At 43.0% G+C, this 23833-nt stretch overlaps 1 protein-coding gene across 1 annotated transcript in view; it reads right to left on the bottom strand.

The window, feature by feature from the left end:
- Positions 1 to 19539: 19539 nt before the first annotated feature.
- The window catches only part of fam49bb (family with sequence similarity 49 member Bb), a 127685-nt gene continuing 123391 nt past the window's right edge, over positions 19540 to 23833 (bottom strand). The window contains exon 12 of the mRNA XM_067435034.1: positions 19540 to 20415. Coding sequence (XP_067291135.1) covers positions 20352 to 20415 — 64 coding nt within the window. The 3' untranslated portion in view covers positions 19540 to 20351. The remainder of the gene's footprint in view (positions 20416 to 23833) is intronic.

Below are 23833 nucleotides of genomic sequence, written 5' to 3' on the forward strand. Positions count from 1 at the left end.
CCTTCTGGAGGACAAAAGCAGTGTGATTAGAGGCCTTAAGGAAGCTGTAAGGTATATTGGCTGTCTGTCGAAAGCCCACATGCAGTCATTTTGGAAACTGTCCCTGCTTCCCTAGACAGAGATAATGATGTACTACTGTTTACCTGAGCTGTAATTAGTCTGTGCACATCGTTAACTGACGAAAAAAATCAAGCTAAAGAGAGGCACAGCGGCAAACACACCGACTAACACAAGTATACACAATCAATCATTGGCCAAAAGATCCCACTCTATGAATCTAAATCTAGATAGACACTATATTTATTTTGACACAAATAAAAACAAGGCTTTAAAAGACAAATAAAGTACATTCAAAATGTGCTGACAGAAAAATGTTTTTCACAACACTTCTCAGGTGACTAACATTTAAAAATGATTTTTTTAAAGACTTACTAACAGACTGTTTATTCCTCACAGCTTTGTTTTCATTTCAGTCAAATTCAAGTTGAAGACTGTGCCACACGTAACATTAGTTACAATTTGAAGGGAAAAAAATATTTTTTTCAAAATGGCTTCCCTGGTTCTCCTTGTCTGCTATTGGTCAGACATGCCACAAACGTACACCATTGGTTAAGCTTAGGGTGACCAGACGTCCCAAAAAATTCGGGATAGTCCCGAAATCTATACATTGTTGTCCCGAATCCTGAATCTGGCCCTAATTGTCCCAAGTAGAGGTAACTGCAGACTGGAGCAATTGGCGTGCCATGAGGTCGGAAAGGAATGGGGCGTGCCATGAGGTCTTTTTACAGTCTATGACCAGGACGCGAAAAGCTTTCTGATCCGCGTTATTATTGGTTATATGGCTGAGGTTTTTCAGTTAAATTCGCGTTGTTTATTTATAAAGAAACATGACAATGCATAAAAGGCTCCATTACCTTGTATCTTACACTATCACCCTGTAGAAGCTGTTTTTGTAAAAAATAGGCTAACTATTCCATCATAACCCACGCGACTTTGTCACACAGTAGAGAAATTACCGTATAGACAGGAGGAGATGCTCGCAGGCAATCTTTTACTGTCTATGAGACAGTCGGAAGGACGTGGAGACATAATGTCCAATAAAGTCAAGGGAGAAGAATGGGGAAAAGCCGAAAGTGAGCCAAAAGCATTTCAGTCTAATATCATAGCCTCTCATCCCTTCACTCCAGACCGCAGACAAGTTTGCATAAATACAGTCGGTTATGTCTCAAGTAAAAGTAAAATCAGCATGATGTGTCTGTATATTAGATGCACACAGGTCTTAAATTGACAGCAGTGCGGCCTAGTAAACACCCTGTCCTTAAAGGGACAGTTCACCTCTAAAATTATGTCATTATTTACTCTAATATGCTAATATTGTTCCAAAGCTGTAATAATTTCTCGATGACAGATGTTTCATTTTTGAGTGAACTATCCCTTTAATGTTAATACAAGAACAAATTATTGAGGAAATCTCCCACTTGACTGAAAAACTAATACAGTAGCTAAGAATCAATGTATATTTTATAGTGAAATTATGTAGGTTTATTTTTACATTTCTTCATTCAATTTCACACTGAATTGCTACTGTACCGCTCTGAGCTGCCAGTGTAAATCTGTATATATTTATTCTGTATTATACAATATACTAAGAATGTGTACAAGGTTTTTTTTTTAAGTAAAGTTTAAGTTTAAGTTAACTTTTTTCAATTATTTTAAGTAAATTAAAGAAAGAGTATTGCAATTAAAAAATAGTCTTTTTTTCTCCTTAACCTCTTGCTGTTCCTGTCGCTTAGAACTATTAGAATAGAATAGTAAAAAAACAAACCGAAAACCGTGGTTAAAAACCAAGGTATGTAACTGTGGACTAACATCTCGGTTACATATGTAACCCTAGTTCCCTGAGGGAACGAGACGCTGCGTCGAAACGCTGTGAGAACGCCTCTGCGTTAATGCGTCGTGAAGCGCCTGTAGAACCATTCCATCGGAAAATCGATCGATCGTCGGCGTGATGACGTCATCGACTGGAAGCTATAAAGCGTCCGTGAAAAAAAAAAGGAACTAGCTTCTGATAAAGCCTGAAGTAAGTGATCACGGGCACGCCGGGAGTATGGCAGAGCGACGCAGCGTCTCATTTCCTCAGGGAACTAGGGTTACATACGTAACCAAGACGTTCCCTTTCGGGGAACTCGAGCTGCGTCGAAACGCTGTGAGAACGCTTATACCCACATCGCCATAGGACTAAGTATCTCGTATGTGTGAAGCCGAAGCACACACGATTACGAGAGTACCTGCGCCCCAACAGTAGATGCCAGATCTAGCTCGTAGAACCTGACAAAAGTCAGCGGAGACGACCAGCCTGCCGCGTTACAAATATCATGGAGGGAAGCCCCCGACAAAAGTGCTTTAGAAGCAGCCATACCCCTGGTAGAGTGCGCCCGGACAGCCAGTGGAGATGGCTGCCCGGCCACTTCATAAGCAAGTGAGATCCACTTGAGATCCAAGTGAGATCCACCTCGACCACCCACTTGCTCATTCTCTGCTTAGATACTGGAGCCCCCTTCTTAGGGGCTCCGAAACAGACGAACAACTGATTGGTCTTTCTCCACAAGGCAGCTCTGTGGACATACGTATCTAACGCACTAACAGGGCACAGCAGATTTAGTCTTTCCTGGTCTGACGTCACGAAAGGAGGAGGACAGAAGGCTTGGAGAGTAATAGGGCCCCGTGGGCTCGTAGGAACCTTGGGGATGTAACCTGGTCTGGGATGCAGAAAAGCCTTTACCATCCCAGGCGCAAACTCTAGGCATGAGGGCCCCACTGACAGGGACTGAATATCTCCTATTCTCTTTAGGGATGAAATGGCCAAAAGAAAGATAGTCTTTAAGGTGAGGAAATTATCTGAAACCTCCTCTAAGGGTTCAAACGGAGGCTCAAACAAGCCCCGCAAAACAATGGCCAAGTCCAATGCCGGGACCCTCGAGTGCATAACTGGCCTCAACCTTAAAGTACCACGGGGGAAACGTGTAATAAGAGGGTGTCTTCCCAAAGACACTCCACCCAAAGGGATGTGGAAGGCACCCAAGGCCGCCACGTACACCTTTATTGTGGAGGGGGTCAACCCTGCCGAGAACCTTGCCTGCAGGAACTCCAGCACTGTACCAACCGGGCAGTTAACTGGGTCCAACTGGCGTTCTCTGCACCATGCTGAGAAAAGTTTCCATTTCAAAGAGTACAGCTTCCTCGTGGACGGAGCTCTGGAGTGAAGGGTGGTCTCAACGACCTCGGCCGAGAGACCCTCCTCTATGAGCCTGGCCCCCTCAGAGGCCAAGCCCATAGTTTCCACATCTCCGGGCGTGGGTGCAGGAATCTCCCGCCCGCCTGAGAGAGTAGATCCCTCCTGGTCGGAATCTCCATCGGAGAGCCTTCCAGGAGAGATATCAGTTCCGAAAACCATATCCTGGTCGGCCAGTACGGAGCCACTAGAAGTACCTGGGCCCCGTGCCAGCGTACCCTCTCCAGAACTCCTGGAAGCAAGACAATCGGGGGGAAGGCGTACAGGGGTAGCCTTGGCCACTCCTGTACCATGGCGTCCAACCCCAGCGGGGCTGGATGGGACAGAGAAAACCACTGCGGGCAGTGAGAATTCTCCGCCGAAGCAAATAGATCTATCTCTGCCTTCCCATATACCTTCCATAGGAGCTCCACCACCTCTGGGTGGAGTCTCCATTCCCCGGGCCTCAGCCCCTGCCTCGACAGGCTGTCTGCTTCCTGATTCAGGACCCCCGGGATATATACTGCTCTGATTGACAGCAATTTCCCTTGGGCCCACAGGAGGATCTGATGTGCCAGTTTGTCCAATGGACGAGACCTCAGACCCCCCTGATGATTTATATAGGCGACCACCGATGTGTTGTCTGTCCTGACTAACACATGGTGGCCCCTGAGATCGGGCAAAAACTTTTTCAATGCAAGAAACACTGCGAGCATCTCTAGTCGATTTATGTGGCAGTGCCGCTGATGTTCCTGCCATAGACCCTGGGATGAGCGACCACTCATGGTCGCCCCCCAGCCCGTGAGAGAGGCATCTGTCATTAGCGTTACGCGACGAACACGAGCCCCCAACACGGGACCCTGAGATAAAAACCCCGGGTTTTTCCACATGACCAGAGCACGTAGGCTTCGCCGCGTAACTTTGATCATGCGGAGCGGATTTCCCCTCGGGGAGAATCCTTTCGTTTTGAGCCACCACTGCAGTGGCCTCATGTACAGTAGGCCAAGAGGTATTACGTTGGACGCTGCTGCCATGAGACCTAACAGTTTCTGGAACTGTTTCACAGTGACGGCCCGGTCTAGCTTCTGCTCTTTGACTGCTGCCAGGATCGATGCTATGTGTGTTGGCGATAATTGCGCCCGCATGATTACGGAATCCCAGTTCACACCTAGAAAAGTGGTTCTCTGAGCCGGAGAAAGCACACTCTTCTTGGCGTTCAGCCTCAACCCCAACCTCGACATGTGCGCGAGAACAGCATCTCGATGCTGAACCGCCATCTGTTCTGTATTCGCTAGAATCAGCCAGTCGTCGATATAATTCAGTATGCGGATGCCCTGCAGACGCAACGGCGCCAGAGCTGCATCCACACACTTGGTGAATGTGCGGGGTGACAGAGCTAGACCGAAAGGAAGTACTCGATATTGGTATGCCTCTCCCCCGAAGGCAAACCTCAGGAACCTCCTGTGATGTGGAAGGAAGACATGAAAATACGCACCTTTGAGGTCTATGGTGACAAACCAATCCTCCGATTTGATCTGCGACACAATCTGTCTGAGTGTGAGCATCTTGAACTTGAGCTTGGCCACTGAGCGATTTAATAGACGCAGATCTAATATCGGGCATAAGCCCCCATCCTTCTTTGGCACGATGAAGTAACGGCTGTAAAACCCAGACTCCCTGCCGGGAGGAGGAACCCTTTAGCCCCCTTTTGCAGGAGTGTCTCTACTTCCTGTGCCATTACCAGAGCCTGCTCCGGGCCCACCTCTGTAGGTAGGACACTGCTGAAAGGAGGTGGCCGCCTTTTGAATTGAATGGTGTACCCCCTTTCGATTATCTGCAGGACCCAACGAGATATGTTCGATAGACGTTTCCACTCGTCTAGAAAATTTTCTAAGGGAACCAGCCTCTCGAGGCTGGCCTCTGGTGTATTTTGAGCAACAAGCACAGTGCTCTGAAGCGGCGGACCGGCAGGGAACGACTGACTTGACTGCTCGGGGGCCCCCCGAGGGGGGCGCGGACCACCCGACTGCGCCCCGGCATTGCGGCGGGGTTGGCAGCACGGCCTCCAGAGGGTGCCGCAGAGAAACGGGTACCGTTGGCACGGGTAAACACCGTTTCCCTACGGGGGGAACCACCCTCAGCGTCCTGACGCTTCTGGCGACAGGAACGCTTAGACGAGGCCTTCTTGGTGATCAGGACTGTCCTCAGATCAGCCCTGCCCCTCGAAGGCCTCGTCTGAGAGCGCCGCCCCTCGTCCCCGCGCTGAGGGGGAGTTCGGGTGGCGACGCTCTGCTTTTGCTTAGCACTGTGCGAGGCGCTCGTACTCGGTTTGGGCTGCTTGATGTCAGCAGCAGCCCCAGGGACCTGGACCCGGAGAGGGAGGAACTGCTTGAGCGCCGCAGCTTGCTTTTTCGACTCCTGGAACCTCTCGGTGACAGTGTGAACTGCGTCACCGAAGAGGCCTCCAGGAGAAAGCGGCGCGTCAAGCAGAAAGGCTTTCTCCCTCTCCTTGATGTCTGTGGGGTTTAACCAGAGATGCCTCTCCTTGGCCACCAAGGCTGCCATAGAGCGGCCAACACATCTGGCCATCTCCTTGGTGGCCCGGAGAGCTAAATCAGTGGAAGAATTCAACTCGGTTACTATATCTCCCCCCACGACATCACTACTGTCCAGATCCCTCAGCAGGTCAGCCTGATATGCCTGCATGATTGCCATCGTGTGCAGGCATGCAGCCGCCTGACCCGCTGCCGAGTACGCTTTGCCCACCAGCGCCGACGTTGTTTTTAGAGGTCTGGTGGGCAAAGTCTGGGCCTTAAGGGACGATGCCGAGGAAGGCGAGAGATGGCTCGCGAGCGTCTCTTCGACCTTCGGCATCGCCCCATAACCGTACTGTTTCAGCCCGGCGATGTTACTGTAGACCGAGGTCTGCGGGCTGAACACATGATATGAAGCCGGTCTCTTCCATGATCTTGCCACCTCAGTGTGCAAATCATGGAAGAACGGCAGGCCCCGCCGTTGAGGTTCTGAAGCACGAGAAGGCAGGAATCTCTCGTCTAGTTTGCTTACACGTTTTCTTCCTGCCTCATATCTTTCAGTTGGCCAGTCGATGTTAAGCCTGGCCACTGCTCGCGTCAGAACCTCAACGAGCTCCTCGCATGCAGGGGACTGAAGTGGCGAGTCTTCAGTCTCGATGCTTTCAACGTCCACCTCCTCGGAGCTGGACAGTTGAAGCACCGGCGACTCTCTCGGGGGGGAAGAAACCGCCATGCGTGCTTCCATGCCCCGAGAAGAGCCGCTGAACGGTGCAGGTGAGGGCAGAGATAAGGCAGCGCCCGTCTCTTACCCCTCTGCAACGTCCAATTGTGATCCCCACGACTGCAGCCTCCGCTCCGCCTCGTGTGAACCCAGACAGGTTCACACAGATCGCTTGCTGAAGGCAGAGAAGCTAGTTCCTGTTTGTTTTCACGGACGCTTTATAGCTTCCGGTCGATGACGTCATCACACCGACGATCGATCGATTTTCCGATGGAATGGTTCTACAGGCGCTTCACGACGCATTAACGCAGAGGTGTTCTCACAGCGTTTCGACGCAGCTCGAGTTCCCCGAAAGGGAACTGTATTGTTGCATCTTCAGAAATGTACAGGTGATGTCACGGACAAAATGTCCATATATATATAATACGTCACCTGTACATTTCTGAAGAGCAGATTTGTGTCGTTGACATCTTGGCAGCGCATCATTCCCAGATAAAGGAAGATGAGCAAAGAGCGAGACAAGGGGAAGCTGAGGTGACTGGTTGCTGAAACTCCCTAGACTTCCTTTTGGAGCCTGTCTCTAGCGGCTAGTCAATGAATTACATTTTAAGTCATTTCCGTGTTTGCTTTTTACCGCAGGAGGTTTCCACTTGGTTTTGATCAAGAGATTCTCTTTCAGAAGATGCGCCATAGCACTTCCCTACCGTATAACAGAGAAAACACGGAAAGCCAGAAAATACCATTGGGGAAACATTGTCTCTTAAATTATGGAACATTTTTATGAATGGCAAGGAAAGAGTTAACTTACAAATCGCTACCTTATAAATAGTGCTTATTAATTTGATACACACACAAAAAAACTTTATTTTATTTTTTTGCTGATTGAGGTCATTTATAATGTAAAAGGAGCAGTTTGAAATATCCAGTCATGCTCATGATCTTTGCTGCCAGAAGACCATCTGATCTAACATTCCATGTGTGCTCCAAAAGCAAGATGAACCTCAGTAGTAAATTTTATAACATTATACCACATTCTCCTCAAATCAAACCACAATTATGGCATTCCTTACTGTTACAGAGCAAAGCCGTTGAAGTTTTGACATAATTGATTAACTGTTGCAGGAAAGCTTCACTGATTAAGACAACGAATTAGAGGAAGTGGGTCTGCAAGTGTCAGAGGGTTGTGGGGGTATCAGCAGATAGCCGTTGTCATTCTTAGAAGAGTGCACCCTGGAGAGGTGGGGTTGCAATGTGTAAGGACATTGTGGTTTGGCTGTCAAGAATGACTCCCACAGTCTCTCTCTCTTTCTCTTCAGCAGAACTCCCCCCAAATGAATTTCAGTGAAACCAGTTGCCGTTTAACCTCTTTATTGGTTATGTGGGCTCTTTGCCAAAAACTGTTTGTTTTTCTTTGAAAAGATGTAATCTGCTGTTTGCTATTATTTAATTGCGTCTTTCTGATGGGATTCAACAGTGTTGAAATAAGAAGCTATTTGTAGAGGTGTTGAAGACTGAAAATTCACCCTGATGACTCAACATTCTCCCCAGCGCATTGTACTTTATAGAGCAAAGAATCAAGCTACAACAATTTCAGCTTTGACCCTATTACATGCTGACCTTTTGAAACAGCTGGACAAGTACAAGATCCCCTGCAGAATCCTAACCCTCTTACCCAATGTTGAAAACCTTGTGCGATATCTTTTTCTAGTTAATCAAAAGAGCTTTTCTTAACCAGTGAGCACTATGCTAAGCTAGTAAACCAAACCGTTAGCTTGTCAACCAAAAGTAAAAAAAAAAAAAGGGAAATATTTGGCTATTATTATTTGACTTCAGTAATAGGTCATATGTAATTTTAAAGACTTATAATAATAATACACACTGTACACATGCAGGATAAGAATTTTCTATAATTTCTAATCAGACCCCTTCTAGAGTATAAAAACATTCTCTCAGTGAAAATAGAGGAACAGTCGGGTTCCATTCATTTTCTCCATAAAATAATTATTTTTAATGATAACTTAAACATAACTTAAAAATAAAAATATAAATAATGTAAATACATACTAGTTCCTCTGGTAAGTGAGGCACATGCACCCGGCCATCTATGTAATATAAAAGAAAACATAATTCACCTTTTCTATTAGAACCCGTCTTTCGGATGAGACGTTAAACCGAGGTCCTGACTCTCTGTGGTCATTAAAAATCCCAGGATGTCCTTCGGAAAAAGAGTAGGGGTGTAACCCCGGCATCCTGGCCAAATTTGCCCATTGGCCTCTGTCCATCATGGCCTCCTAATAATCCCCATATCCTGATTGGCTTCATCACTCGGTCTCCTCTCCACCAATCAGCTGATGTGTGGTGAGCGTTCTGGCGCAATATGCCGTCGCATCATCCAGGTGGATGCTGCACATTGGTGGTGGTTGAGGAGATTCCCCCCTTCAATGTTAAGTGCTTTGAGTGCCTTGAAAAGCGCTATATAAATCGAACACATTATTATTATTATTATTATTATTATCAGACCAGGCCACCTTCTTCCATTGTTCCATGGCCAATATCTGATGCTCATGTGCTCACTGTTGCCACTTTCGGTGGTGGACGGGGTCAGCATGAGCATCCTGACTGATCTGTGGCTATACAGCCTCATACGCAACAAACTGGAATGCACTGTGTATTCTGACACCTTTCTATCAGAACCATAAATATTATATATGTATATATGTATTTATATTAAGATTTTTAATCATTTTAAAGAATGTTAGTATTAGTATTATTGTGAGTGTAAACAAATAAAAGTAGAAACTTAACAGATTTAAATGATGTATAAAACTTGCCTGTATGACCAAAAATTTACCTCATAGCTGGTTGGTTCAAAGACATATTAGATTCATAGAATCATTATTATAAATTATGCAATACATGCTTTATACAAATGAATTAAAACAGTACAAAATACTATTTTCTGTAGCACTTATCATGAGGCCAAAAGCCGCGGAAGGGCCGTTAGCCAAGATGGTTTTAACACAGTCCTATTCGCATGAGTCTTTAGATGGCTACATATTCACAAAACTGTGAAAAACAGGCTATGGTTTAGCTTAGTTACAGTCCCAGTTGTGGCCAATAAAAGGAATCACATAAGTGAGTGGGTTTTAGAGAAGAGTCCTGCAGTTGTTAAAGTGTAAATTGCACCTCTGTCTATATGCTGACAGCGCCACCACTTTGTGAGGGGCCCCATGTCAAACCACATCCTCTACAGTATACTCAAACAGAGACCGTACCATGTTTCTGTCACAACACATGTGCCTTAATATAAATATCAAACCAACATGACACACAGACAGAATTTCTGTTTTAAAATATAGTGGACTGCTTTTCTCTTTACATGGGCACGTCCTCTAAAGATGCATTCACACTGACAGCTATTAAACTAGAGATCGCCTAGTCGATGCAAGTACACATTCCTACTCGTCTCATTTTTTTTTACATTGCCAATGTTTGTTTTTTTCTCAACACATATGCTGTTTTAATTGAACATGAATGGCGTCTAGAGTTCTGTCGCTGCTAATCACTATCAGTGTGAACATTCCTTAATGTGGCCTCCTAAATGAAATCTCAACTGACTGATTTGAAGTGTTCTACATAGGCAGGGTATACAGTTGTAGACATAATCGTTGGCCCCCTTGGTAAATATGAACAAAGAAGTCTGTAAAAAGAAATCTGCATTGTTAATCCTTTTGATCATTTATTTAAAAATAAATAAATAATAAGAATATAACCTTTCATTGAATTAAAAGAATCGAAAATGTGGGGGTAATCTTTTTATGAAATAAATGTTATAAAATTATCTGCTGTTATTTATGCGATGTATATAAAGATGTCCAGGACATCCATCATAAAAAAAATAGGCCAACATTTTTTAAAGATCCAGCTGTGTATTTAACCGTGGGCAAGGGGTCCTTTTCATCACTGTTAGCACTATTTTTAAGTGTTAAAATATTTTTTTTTAGTTTTATCTGACCATAGAAGCTGGTCCCGTTTGAAGTTTAGCTTATTTATGCTGGAGTTTGTTTCTGGAAGAGAGAGGAGGATTTTTCCTGAAAAACATGTTGTAAGGGTTGTTTGATAGACTAAAAATTATTTTCTGGCCCCAAAACTCAACTAACGAAACTCTGCGATTCTCCATCTGTGATCCTTGGAGAGTCTTTGGCCACTCAAACTCACCTCCTCACCATGCCTTAGGACAATATAGACACATGTTCTCTTCCAAGCAGATTTCTTAAATCTTTAGTTGATTGGAACTTTTTAATTATTTTAAAGGTCCCGTTTTTCGCGTGTTTTCGAAGCTTTGATTATGTTTACAGTGTGCGGTATAACAAGAGTTTATGTTTCGCGTGTAAAAAAAACAGTATTTTTCAAACAATTTATGTTTATTTTCTGTACACGGCTGTTTTCTCTGTCCTTAAAACGGCCTGATGATTTCCTTGTTCTAGGAAGTCCCTCCTTCAGAAATACGTAACGAGTTCTGATTGGGCCAGCGCTTCCCGTGTTGTGATTGGACAGCAGCTTAGCTCACTTTGCCCGGAAAGGTCCCGCCTCTTACCATAACGGGGAGATGCAAGCGCTGAATGCGCGCTCTTCTCCACGTGGGAGAGCAACAAAACCACGCCCCCTATTTTGCGCGTACTTTTGGGCAGAGGGTTAGTCAACAAACTGAGTGCGTGTGTTCTGTTCGCAAAGGAGTGCGATCATCATTTCAACGACTAAAACATTAAGATCAACTCTGTTCTTCACATGAAGATATCGTATGACTTCAGAAGACTTGGAATGCAACATGAGTTAATACTTTATACAGTTTTTTTGGTCAGTTTTTGCAATAAATACATGTGACTTTACATTTATTTGCCTGTTACATGTTTTATATTATTGAGAGTGGGTAGGTTTAGGGTAAGAGTGGAGTTAGTTGCTCCAAAATATAAAATTAGGCTATAAATATTCATTCTGAGAGATCAGTTTGGCGCGTGTATGTTTATAAGAAGTCATGATGTCATGTTGCGCATCTGGAATGGGGAAAAAATATTACCACTTAGCACCTCCGGTGGACGTTTCACCCAAAAAGTGCAAGTAAACGTACCTGGAGGTACATATTTCAAGTGTTGCAAAAATGTAGGCAGAGTCACATATTTCCAATGAGCCTGGGTTGCTTTTACCACTGTGCCACATCACTTTCCCTTTTAATTACACTTTTTAGATGTTCAGGAATTGAGGATACTAACTGAAGTCTTGCAAGTGGAATTTTTGGCCAACTTCATCTGATACAAGACAGCTGCTCAACAGTCTGTGGTCTAGGATGTATAGCATGAGGCCTGGTATTGTCTTGCTTCTTAGAAAAGGTTATCTTGTTGCCATTAAATGTCTCTGTACAATCCCAATATGTGCCTCCTTGTCAGGGGTACCTTCACACATGTGAGTCACTCATGCTGTTTGCACTGGCGCACATTCATATCATGACAGATGTTTGCTTTTGCATGTGTTTGGGACTGAGAACTCAATGTTGGTTTTTCCCAAAATCAAGCTGAAACATGGGCTCATCTGACCACAGCACACATTTCTACAGTGGTTTGGATCATCTGAGATGAGCTCTGCATCATCTCTGCAATAACTGATGTAAAGCTTTCTCCTTGCGTAACAGAAATTTAAATGGCATTCCTTGATGCAGCGGCAGACTGTGTAAGTGACAACGGTTTTCCAAAATACTCCCGAACTCATATGGCTGAACTGATTTCTCATGCAATACCATCTAAGGGTTCAAAGGTCACACATTCAAGAGGCTTCCTGCCTTGCTATACATGTACATTTCTACATTAGATGTAAGATTTCTCTGGGAGTTTCTTTTTTCACACTATTATGTATGGTAGATGTATAATGATTTGCCATCTTGCATTGAGAAATGTGATAAAATTGATAAGTTGTTTGATAATTGTATCATGATATTTGCATGATATAAGTGAGGAGCCATGATCTATCTTTGCTTGCAAAGCTCCTTTTACACTCATGATGCCCTCTTTTACTACCAACTTACCTTATTGTGGACTTTTTCAAAACAATTAAACTTAGATATTCTAATCTTTTCACTTTTATTTAAGCTTGGTCCCAATTTTTCTTTTGGAGTGTGTAGCCGCCATCAAAATCCAAATGTGTTTACAGGTACTGGTCATATAATTAGAATTTCATCAAAAAAGCAATAGGGATAACCACATCCTGGAGGGGATTGTGAAACAAAACCAATTAAAAAATGTGGCTGAGATTCACAAAGAGTGGACTGCAGCTGGAGTCAGTGCTTCAAGAACCACTACACACAAACTTATGCAAGACATGGGTTTCAGCTGTTGCATTCCTTGTGTCAAGCCACTCTTGAACAACAGAGTGTCAGAAGCATGTGGTCTGGGCTAAAGACAAAAAAATTGGACTGCTGAGTGGTCCAAAGTTATGTTCTGTGATGAAAGTAAATTTTGCATTTTCTTTGGAAATTAGTGTCCCACAGTCTGGAGGAAGAGAGGAGAGGCACACAATCCACATTGCTTGAGGTCCAGTGTAAAGTTTCCATAGTCAGTGATGGTTTGGGGTGCAATGTCATCTGCGGGTGTGGGTCCACTCTGTTTTCTGAGGTCGAAGGTCAACGCAGCCATATACCAGGGAGTTTTAGAGCACTTCATGCTTCCTGCTCCTGACCAACTTAAAAGGGATGCAGATTTCATTTTCCAACAGGCACCTGCACACAGTGCCAAAGCAACCAGTGCCTGGTTTAAGGTCCATGGTATGCCTGTTCTTAATTGGCCAGCAATTGGAACGCCTCCAGCGTGACAGGTGTCTGAACTACTATTGAATCTCAGCAATCCTATTGCTCCACTGGAAGACGAAACATTGCCATGGCTGACACCCTAGCGTGAACGGCAGGCCGCTGCATGAAGGAAGAGCGGCCGCCCCGACGCAGGTGACGTAAGTGGTACTCCCCTCGCTTAGAGGGTTTGAGGTACTTTCTGCTGAGTACACTGATACTAGCAATGTGTTTAGGTCTATGTTCGTAGGCACTGCCAGGTTGGGACTGAGTCATATCATGGAGGACCCTGTGAGCCTCTGGGATAAAGTCAGCCCCGGGATGGGCAGGTGTTGCCAGCTGGCTGTGAGCCAGCTGGCCTCAGCAGGCCTCCTTGCAGGGAAGTCGCGACATCGGGGCCCATGTGCACCTAGGAGGAATATCCCCAATGATGTCGGCTTCAGCAGAACCTCATTGACAAGTAGGCCCCTCATGGCCTCCCTGGGGATGAGTCCCCAGGTGGTAATTGGATGTCTAGTTCTTTGTCAGCCAAGCAGACAGCCACTGTCAGCCCGACTCGGAGCGGCCAGCATTCATCCAACCTGCCAGCGAGCATTCGTTGCTGGCATGGCTAGAAGCCCAGTTAGTAGGCCTTCCTAGGCATCCCTGAGGGCCTGCTGGGTTATCATCTGGCGGAGGGGGTGCTCCAGGGCCTCTGCCACTGGGTGACAGGAAGTAGGCATCTCCAGGCCTCCCGGAGGGCGAGCCCCCGGTTCCCAGTTCCTATGACAGTGAGCATGGTTGCTAGCCAGGGCGGCTAGCATGGTCTGCTATCAGGTGGCAGGCCTCACCAGGCCTCCCTGAGGTTGTTCCCTGGCCTAAGTGCCGGCTACGAGTAGCTGGCAGGTAGTAGGCCCTGCGGGTCTCCCTGGGGTTTTTTCCGTTTGGTAGCACCGTCTCTTACTGGGCCTCTAACACTGGGCTGCCATTCGGCAATAGGCCTCTCCAGGCCGCCCTAAGACTCGCTACTGTGCTGGAGGCCTCAAACAGGCCTCCCTGGAGGCGAGCTCCAGGACTGCAGTCACTTCTGACGGTTTGCACGTCCGGCTAGCAGGTGGCAGGCCTCTCCAGGCCTTCCTGTCGGTGAGCCCCCGAGCTTGGATGCTCTGTTAGCCAGAATAACGTTGTGTTAGGTGGTAGGCCCCTCTGGGCCTCCCTGAGAAGAGTTCCCATATCTGGTCTTGGTAACAAGCTAGCCACTGACAGGCCTTGCTGCCAGGTAGTAGGCCTCGCCAGGCCTCCCTGAGGGCAAGCTCCACTGTTTGGACACTCGCGCAGCTAAAATGGGTGGCTTCTGGTGTTGATGGCCTCATGGGCCTCCCTGAGGGGACCAGTTAAGCCACTTCCCTGCGGCCTTAAACAGCTAGCCTCATTGGTGCCAGGTAGAGGTTCCTTCGGGCCTCCCTGGGTGGAATGAGTTCCTTGGAAGGAGACACATAACTGGCTCATGCTGACAGCTAGTGGTTTCCTGCCTTCAGGTTTCGGTCCTAGCCGGCAGCACCTGATGGCGGTTGCATACCCTAGCATGGTGAGATGACACTGCTGCAATTCAGTCCCTACAGGAATAAAACTTTGCTGCCAGGTAGTAGGCCTCACCAGGCCTCCCTGGAGGCGAGCTCTGGGGCCCCAGTTATTTCTACGGTTTACAGTCCGGCTAACAGGTAGTGACCTCTCCAGGCCTACCTGCGGGTGAGCCCTCGAGCTTGGACGCTCGGTTAGCTGGTATAATGTACTGTCAGATGGTAGGCCCCTTTGGGCCTCCTTGAGAAGGGATTCCCGGATCCGGTCTTGGCGGGGACTTGCATATGTTGCCTATAGCATAGTACCTACCAGGCAGGCTTAAGAGCTCCCCTCTTATGAGGGTCGTCTGTGAGCTTACGGCCGCTTGGGCCTGATCAGTCGGTCGTAGGCCCAGCGGGGCCTCCCTGTGAGATCAGCCCGTTGGCCTTCTCAGGCTTCCTGAGCACCCCTGTAATGTATGTGCTCGGTAGATCCTAGGATCGAGCAGCTGACTCCCCTCGCTAGCAAGGGTCGGAAAGCTCTATGCTGACAGTTTTGCAGTCCCTCAGCTGGATGCCTCTCCAGAGGTGAGTTTCCAGAGGCTCTGTGTTTCAACAGACAGGGTTGGCCGACAGAAGTGTCCCACATAGTGACGCCAGGTCAGGCCTCCCTGGTGGCATTCAGTGAGGTTTTTCCCGAATAGTGACTGGCTGGGGCGCCCTCGGGTCCCCTAGACACATTCCCTCTGTCGAATGGGTTGGTTCCAGGCCTTTGAGCAGCTGGGGTAGCTGACGCAACGCAAGTTCCCTTTTGAGAGGAAACGTCTCTGGTTACAACTGTAACCTTAGTTCCCTGAGAACAGGGAACGAGACGCTGCATCATGGTGCCATGCCTCGGGGCCTCCCTTCAGACGAAGAAACTGGTGTCATGTTTGCAAGGCGCCCTTATATACTTCCTAGTCGCACCTTGATGACATCATAGGCTGTCGCCGGTCAATAGGATTGCTGTGATTCGATAGTAGTTCAGACACTTGTCACGCTGGAGGCGTTCCCGGTAGCGTCAAACTGACGCAGCGACTCGTTCCCTGTTCTCAGGGAACTAAGGATACAGTCGTAACCAGAGACGTTTTGATGATATTCTAATTATATGACAAGCACCTATATGTACAAAATACAGTGAAAACATTATCATCAGGCCCAAAACTCAGTGAAAACATTGAAGATATTTTGTACTTTTGTCAGTTTAATTAAAGTCGAAAGATAATTAACAAATCAGATTCTTGATTTCATTGCATTTTACAAATCACACTGTTTCTTGATTTTTGATTGTATGTTCATACAGTATATTCATTGTCTTGTGTGTGTGTGTTTATATGCAATAAACACACAATATATATATATATATATATATATATATATATATATATATATATATATATATATCAGATCTGAAAATTATGAATGGGAAACTTTTTTATTGTCCTATATTTATCCATGTGAACGTGTCTTGTAGAAGAACAAGACCTTCCTCTTTGCAAAGGCTTTTAATAAATACAAAAAGTTGTGAGAGTTGGCAAGTAACAGTATTGTGGTTTACCAATTTCTTGTGTCATGAGATAGCATGTCCTTCTTCTTGGCTTGTGAATTCTCAGAAACCGTATAGTAACAGTTTCATATTCCCTTACCACACGAGATTACACCAATCCATGATATTTAAAAATGAATAAATAAATTGGTAAAGATAAGTAGGAAGGTTTATCTTAAGGTGAAAGTGCTGCCAAGTTGTATTATATTAATTTGATTTATTATCAATGATATACATATATTACAGGATTAATTAATTAATTAAAACAAAACCTAAGCTCTATTATTTACTTTACATAAACTATTATTTTAAAAGCATGTTTTTGAACCTTTTATATAAATGTAACAGTTGCCCAATCATTTAAAAACAAACAAAAAAAACCTGATAGAAATAGTAAAAGGTTCATACCTTAGGGTAAGGTGAAACATGAAGAAAAAGGTCCATATATCTGCTCTGTGAAGATGGGCCTGTTTGAAGACAGTTCAAAACATAAAAATATGTTCTGAAGTCCACTGATAACAACGATTTTAAAGCTGTTTGCAGGATTAACAGCCACAAGAAGAACTTTAGTACATTTCTGCAGAAACTTTAGCAAATTCACCAATATTTTTTTAACAGCAACATTCTAATTTAAATGATTTAATTATTAATGTCTATTAATTTAAATTGCTTAGTGCTGATCTCATTCCAATATGTATTGTGTTTAATTATTTCTATTCCTTCCTAATAACTAAACAAATAGACAGGCAGAAGCCAGTATGTAGACTACCATAATACAATACAATGACCAAGGAGTCAAGATGGCTCAAGCTGAGATCAGTCAGTCATTTTCACTGAAATGCAAAATGATCAAATCATTAGTAAAACAATAAAACATTAAAAGGATTCATGATATATAAATGCATTGTAGTGCGTATTAACTGTAACTGAATATACACTTACTGGCCACTTTATAGTTACTTTGCTACCAGGCTGGACCCCCTTTTTCCTTCATACCTGCCTTAAGTCTTTATAGATTCATGAAGTGTTAGAAACATTCCTCAGAAATGTTGGTACACAATGACATGATAACATCATGCAGTTGCTGCAGATTTGTCGGCTGCACATCCATGATGCAAATCTCCCATTTCCAACACATCCCAGCTGCTATTGAATTGAGATCTGGAGATTTTGTAGGCCATTTTAGGGAACTCGTTATGTTCACAATAACATTTTGAGGTGATTTGAGCTTTGTGACGTGGTGTTATCCTGCTGGAAGTAGTAAAATAGGCTGTGGTGTTTAAACGACTACTTCTATATACATACATACATACATACATACATACATACATACATACATACATACAAACAAAATCACCAATCAGGCATAACATTGACAGATGAAGTGAATAACTCTGATTATCTCTTCATCACAGCACCTGTTAAAGGGTGAGATATATTAGGCAGCAAGGGAACATTTTCATTTCCTCAAAATGATGTGATAGAAGCAGGAAAAATGGGCAAAGGTAAGGATTTGAGCGAGTTTGTCAAGAGCCAAATTGCGATGGCTACACAACAGAGCATCTCCAAAACTGCAGCTCTTGTGGGGTGTTCCCGGTCTAGAGGTCTGCATAGCCACCAGTCAGAGTGCCCATGCTGACCCCTGTCCACCACCGAAAGCACCAACAGTGGGCACGTGAGCATGGAAACACTATTCCCAGCTGGATAATGATCCCAACCGCAAAGCAAAAATGGTAAAGGAATGGTTTTAGGAGCAACCATCGAGGCCCCACCTTGAAATGTACATCTTTTTTTTTTTTTTTTTTTTACTTGATTTTTTAAACTTGATTTATAAGCTTGTTTCCTCATGGAGACTTCTATTTAGAAGTCCCCACTGGAATTTAAAAACAAGAAACACACACGCACCCCTCTGAAAATTATTTGAGGTCTGAAAACAGCATTTTTTTCTCTTATTTTGACCAGCTGTCATTTTTGATGAATAAATGCTCTAAAAAAATTACTTTTAAAAAATTGCTAATTTTAAAGTGGTCTCTTTTTTCCTTTGCTGTAATTTTATACACGCGCACACACTTATCCTACATTAATTTCATTCCCACCAAAAATTTCACACATCAACCAAACCAAATAATTTGTGCATCATTTGTTCTCTAAATAATTTCAATGGTGCCACTGACCCACCCAGTACACGATCTGCTTTCCTGAACTCCTTTTTTCCCGCATCTGCACTCTTTGTTCCTCAATCCAGAACTGCTGCATGGATACAGGACACACCCTGAACTCCCTCTCTCACACTCCACAACCCCAAGAGTTTTACTGACGGAATGCAGAGCCCTGCAGTGTCTTTCTCCATCCTCTCCGACCTCCATTCATGCCCTTACTGCAGAATTACTACGGCCACACCCTTCTTACAGCCCAAAAATCCTTGATTTCAAGCATGTTAAAAGCATCTATTTTTTCATTTTCATTCCCACGTAAATCCATTAGAACAGATAAGACAGATCAATGGCAACACATTAAGAGACTTTTTTAGATAAACATCTATTGCAAATGCACAAATCCGTTCCAAACTGATTGGGTGATGTGATTTTGATCACTAAGTATAGGAACATTGTTCGCTATTCTTGCACAATGCACAAGCTTAACTATTTTTTATTTTTTTTTCTGTGGAATTCTATAATTGTGACATAATCCGTTTCAGATACACCAGCCTCTAAACCATATAGTTGTATTAATATTTCAGTATTAACACCTATGGAAAAACAAAAACTATAAAAAATATAAAATGTGAAAAGTTATATCAATTAATCTCCAAGTACCATTTCAAAGCATTTAAACACCTGTTCCTTTGCACCTGCCCCTAAACCATAGGTTTATTAATATTTCAGGATATATATGTAGAAACAAATTTGGTTTCTTCAGACGATTTTGTAAATAAGCTGCAATGTTTACCAGACTTTGTGCCAAAATTCAAAAATGACTGTCATGCATTTGCATAACACCATATATGTGCCGATCATTTGTATGTACCTTAGCAACAGTAAAAAAACAAGTAAACATGTCACTATAAAAATGAAAGCATTTTATTTTTCCTCTTAAGATCATGTCATCACATCTGACACAGATTACGATCCATCACAGTTTTTGAAAGATAGTTTACAGATCAAAAAAAGAACGAAAATGAAAATTATAACACCTATGGAAAAACAAAAACAAAAGAACTATAAAAAATATAAAACTTGAAAAGTTCTATCAATTAATCTCCATTTTAATCTCCAAGTACCTTTTTAAAGCATAATTTAAACACCTGTTCCTTTACACAAAATCAAACAGACAAATGAATTTGAAACATTAGTTTTCTTTTAAATAGAAGAAATGTAATCATTTTGCCATGCAGTAGATGTAACATTAAATATTAATTCAAACAAAAATAATATATTTCTCTCTTTTTATATAATTGTGTGTATTTAGATCATATAGATAATATATAGATATTTATATTCAAGTCAAAACACACTCTCCCTTTATTGGGAAACAAGCTAAATTAAAACTTTTATCACAAATATAATCTAACAATGCTTCCATAGCTGCCATCAGTAGCATGGCTGTCTTTTAGGAACATTTAAAACAAGAGATTTCAGCAAAACCATTTTGGCACAGAAAACCACACATAACGCCAGTAGCATCAGCTTTGTAAAAAGACAAGGAAAGATTAGAGAAGCTTTCATCTGATTTGTTTTTGTTTCATAAAAAAAGAAAAAGAAAAGAAAAGAAAAAAACATTCTGTGCATCGCTTTAGTCCAGGAGAGAGAGTGTATGTGCATCTCCTGAGCATTTGCTTGAGGCCAGTGGTGTATGTCCCAGAGTGTGTTGCTACTGCAGCATGCTTTTAATGGTCTTAGTGGTTGACTCATCATTAAGATGTTTTGTTGTGTACCTGCACAGAAGACATTCATTATTAATTAGATTTACTGCAGTATTTTGCCACGTGTCAAGCTATCTTCAGCACTGTTACCAAACAAGCATTATTGTTCAGCAGAGCATAATCACGGGCCAGAATGCATGAACGTGCATATATCATGACATTATGTGGAATATCAACCCGTTCTCACTCCCAAGGCGTCAAAATCCGAAGCATGGTAAAGTGCCTTCCGCGTCACAATGAAGACGCTTAAGTCATTTTTCGACGTGCTGGGTGCTCCATTCATTTCAATGAGAAACCTTTGGCGTCATACACAGACGCATTTAATTCTTTGCGTTTGTAAAAGCAGACATGATTTTATTAATATTTAAAGGCTACTTTCATATTTTGGAGCAACTAACTCCACTCCTACCCTAAACCTACCCACATCTTTACAATATAAAATGCATAACAGGCAAATAAATGCACAGTCACAAGTATTTATTGCAAAATCTGACCAAAACAGTATAAAAGTATTAGCTCATGTTGCATTCCAAGTCTTCTGAAGTCATACGATATCTTCTTGTGAAAAGTCGATCTTGATGTTTTAATCGCTGAAATGATGATCCCGCTGCCCCGTGAACGAACTCATTCATATCTCATTCAAATAATTCAAAAGACTCCTGAACATGATGCAGTCGGTCACAAGACACACGAGAGCCAATGACATTTTACAATCAATGCTGACGTAATGACGCAATTGGTCACAAGACATATGAGAGCCAATGCAATTTCACTATGAAATCTGAAGTACGGGCGGCAATATTTGAAATCTGATGTGTTCATGATCTTCGGCGGATGGAGATGCTGATCGCTTTTGGGGATTTTCTTCATGCAAATCAATCGCTTGGCCTCGGAAAACTTGGATTATTTAACTTTTTTGAATAACTCGTGGATGCAGTCATATGTTATATCCTGTGCTTTATATCATATTCACACAAATGGGTAGGTTTAGTGATGGGGTGGGGTTGGGTTACATGTTAAAACGTGTCTAAATAGCGAAAATAAAATAAATGTAAATGAAATTATGCTTGCTGATTAAATTGAGAATCACACTCCAACATGTCATAATGGCAAAATTTCAATAAATAAATCAAAAAATAAATTTCACCATGACGATTATATTCCCATACCCTGTGTATGACACCAAAGGTTTCGTATTGAAATGAATGGAGCACCCAGCGCGTTGAAAAATGATGCCTAGAGGCACCTTTAGCATCTTCATTGTGATGCAGAAGGCACTTGACCATGCTTCGGATTTTCAAATTAAGCCACCAAAGAAAATATGAGAAAAACCCCAACAAGTGTCTTCATGGTGTTTGTAACAGTGTGATGGACACTGGCTCTTCCTACATATATGCAGAGAGTGTAACAATGACCTGTACTATTTATCATAATACATCAATATAAATAAATTAGGACTTATTTTAAAGGGGTTATGTTGCTATATGCCAGACGTGTTCATACTCAATTCTAGTCAGAATATGTGTCTGATACTGCTCCATTGGGCTGTAATTAGGGAGCGTGGTTTAACCAAACCATGAAAGACCTCAAATGGATAGACCTACAACCAATCAGAGCATTAGAGCGACGCATATCGTTAGTTGTCAAATGCCAACAGAACTCAACTGCACTGTGTTTTTCCCACGGGTTGAAGTGAAGCAACCTCAATTATGTGATATATAGACCTAGGAATGCGAATTTTAGCAGGCAACCTTGCCAAAATAACACATATTTTAACCCCCAAACGCCATTTTTTCCGGAGAACCCCCCCGAGAAGCTATTGGCCTAGTAGTTGGCGGGTTTTGTTGTAAATACTTGGCAACCCTGTCTGCACGCACGGTGGAATAAACGATCTTTGCCGGTGTTGTAAAAAAAATTAGTTAAGGATACACAGAGTACTTACCAACACAATCATCATTTCTGACAGAAAAAGTGAAGGTGAATGCATATACGAACATGTTCTCCGTTTAGCATTAGAACAAATTCAATCAAGCTCCATTGATGATGTGGATGATTACGTTACTGTTTATCATCTGTCCATCATCGTCTAAAGCCCGCCCTGACAATTTCATTTGTGAGCTGTTGCATTGATGAGCTGTTAAATACATAATTACTCCTAACTGCCTGAGCTCAAATGTTGTGGGTGGGGCAGAGTTCGGCTGGCATCCAGGCTAGCTATATGTATTAATCACTTTTTTTCTGGCAATAAATGAACAGAACTGATTCTTATGTGAAGATTTGTGATGGTTACGCGTGCTCCCATAAGCCTTACTTCCATTCTATGACACATGAAACGAATGCTTATTCAATGTTCAGGATAATGCAGAAAGAGCCCTTCTGTTCTTTACTGTCAGTGTCATGCATAAAAGGGGATCAATTCAAACTATAGTCTGACAAAGTCAGATCTATATAGTCTACACTCTCAAATATTCTTTATAATCAAGTGTAATTTTAATGACCTCATCTGTCATCATGATGCCGGTAAATAGCAGAGCTTGTGCAAACATATCCACAACGCTGTGCTTTCTAAGCTGCTGTTTTCTCACTGCTGTCATTTTTGCTGTGTTTAGAAGCGTGTCGAATATGTTTCTGCATGTTTATTAAACTTATTGGGCTGCAAAAGTATTTTCAACTTTTTTACTTCTAAACAAAGAAGAATGAAAAAGAACTTTGCTGTGAGTATATCGAAACCTTGAATCATGTTCAGTCTCTTGTATGTTGCGTGTGTACGAGCGTGAGCAAGAGCAGTCACAGCCACGGGCGACATTAGGGGGACATATTTATTGTAGTCATGGAGTTTCCCGATGTGAGCCATCAGCTCTGCTACAAGTTGGAGTGGTTAGTCAGGCCTCCACAGACAGCCCACGCCCTGAGCAAGATCTAAATCCACATGAATGGACCTTTCAGAATATAAGCAAGAAAAACTCACTTTTCAGAGTCAAGGTAGTCTACAGTCTAAGTTATTCTTGACTGTGCTGATAAATAAAACACATCGTATTAAATATTTTTTTCTCTGACTGAAAACACTCGACAAGAAACACCATGATACAGGAGAGACTCTCAAACACGCATGTGGATTTGGATAAAAAAAAAGTTATTTGATTTGATGTGGAATGCGTTTACCCCTTCACAGTGGAGTAGCGGACGGGCACGCAAGGCATGTTAAATTATTATGATTAGGCTACTTTTATTATTAAATTAATATTACAAATAATTTGCCCTGCAATATTTCACAGCTAATCAATGCATAACCGATGCGCTGCAAGGATATAGAGATAAATTCAAAAACAATTTATAAAAACACAAAATACTTATAGATTCACGAAAATAAATGCATTTTCCCATTGGCCCACAAGTGAAATATTAAGAAAATAAATATTTTATCGAGAGA

The sequence above is a fragment of the Pseudorasbora parva genome, chromosome 24 (assembly GCF_024679245.1).
Source record: "Pseudorasbora parva isolate DD20220531a chromosome 24, ASM2467924v1, whole genome shotgun sequence".
In the NCBI taxonomy this organism is placed as follows: Eukaryota; Metazoa; Chordata; class Actinopteri; order Cypriniformes; family Gobionidae; genus Pseudorasbora; species Pseudorasbora parva.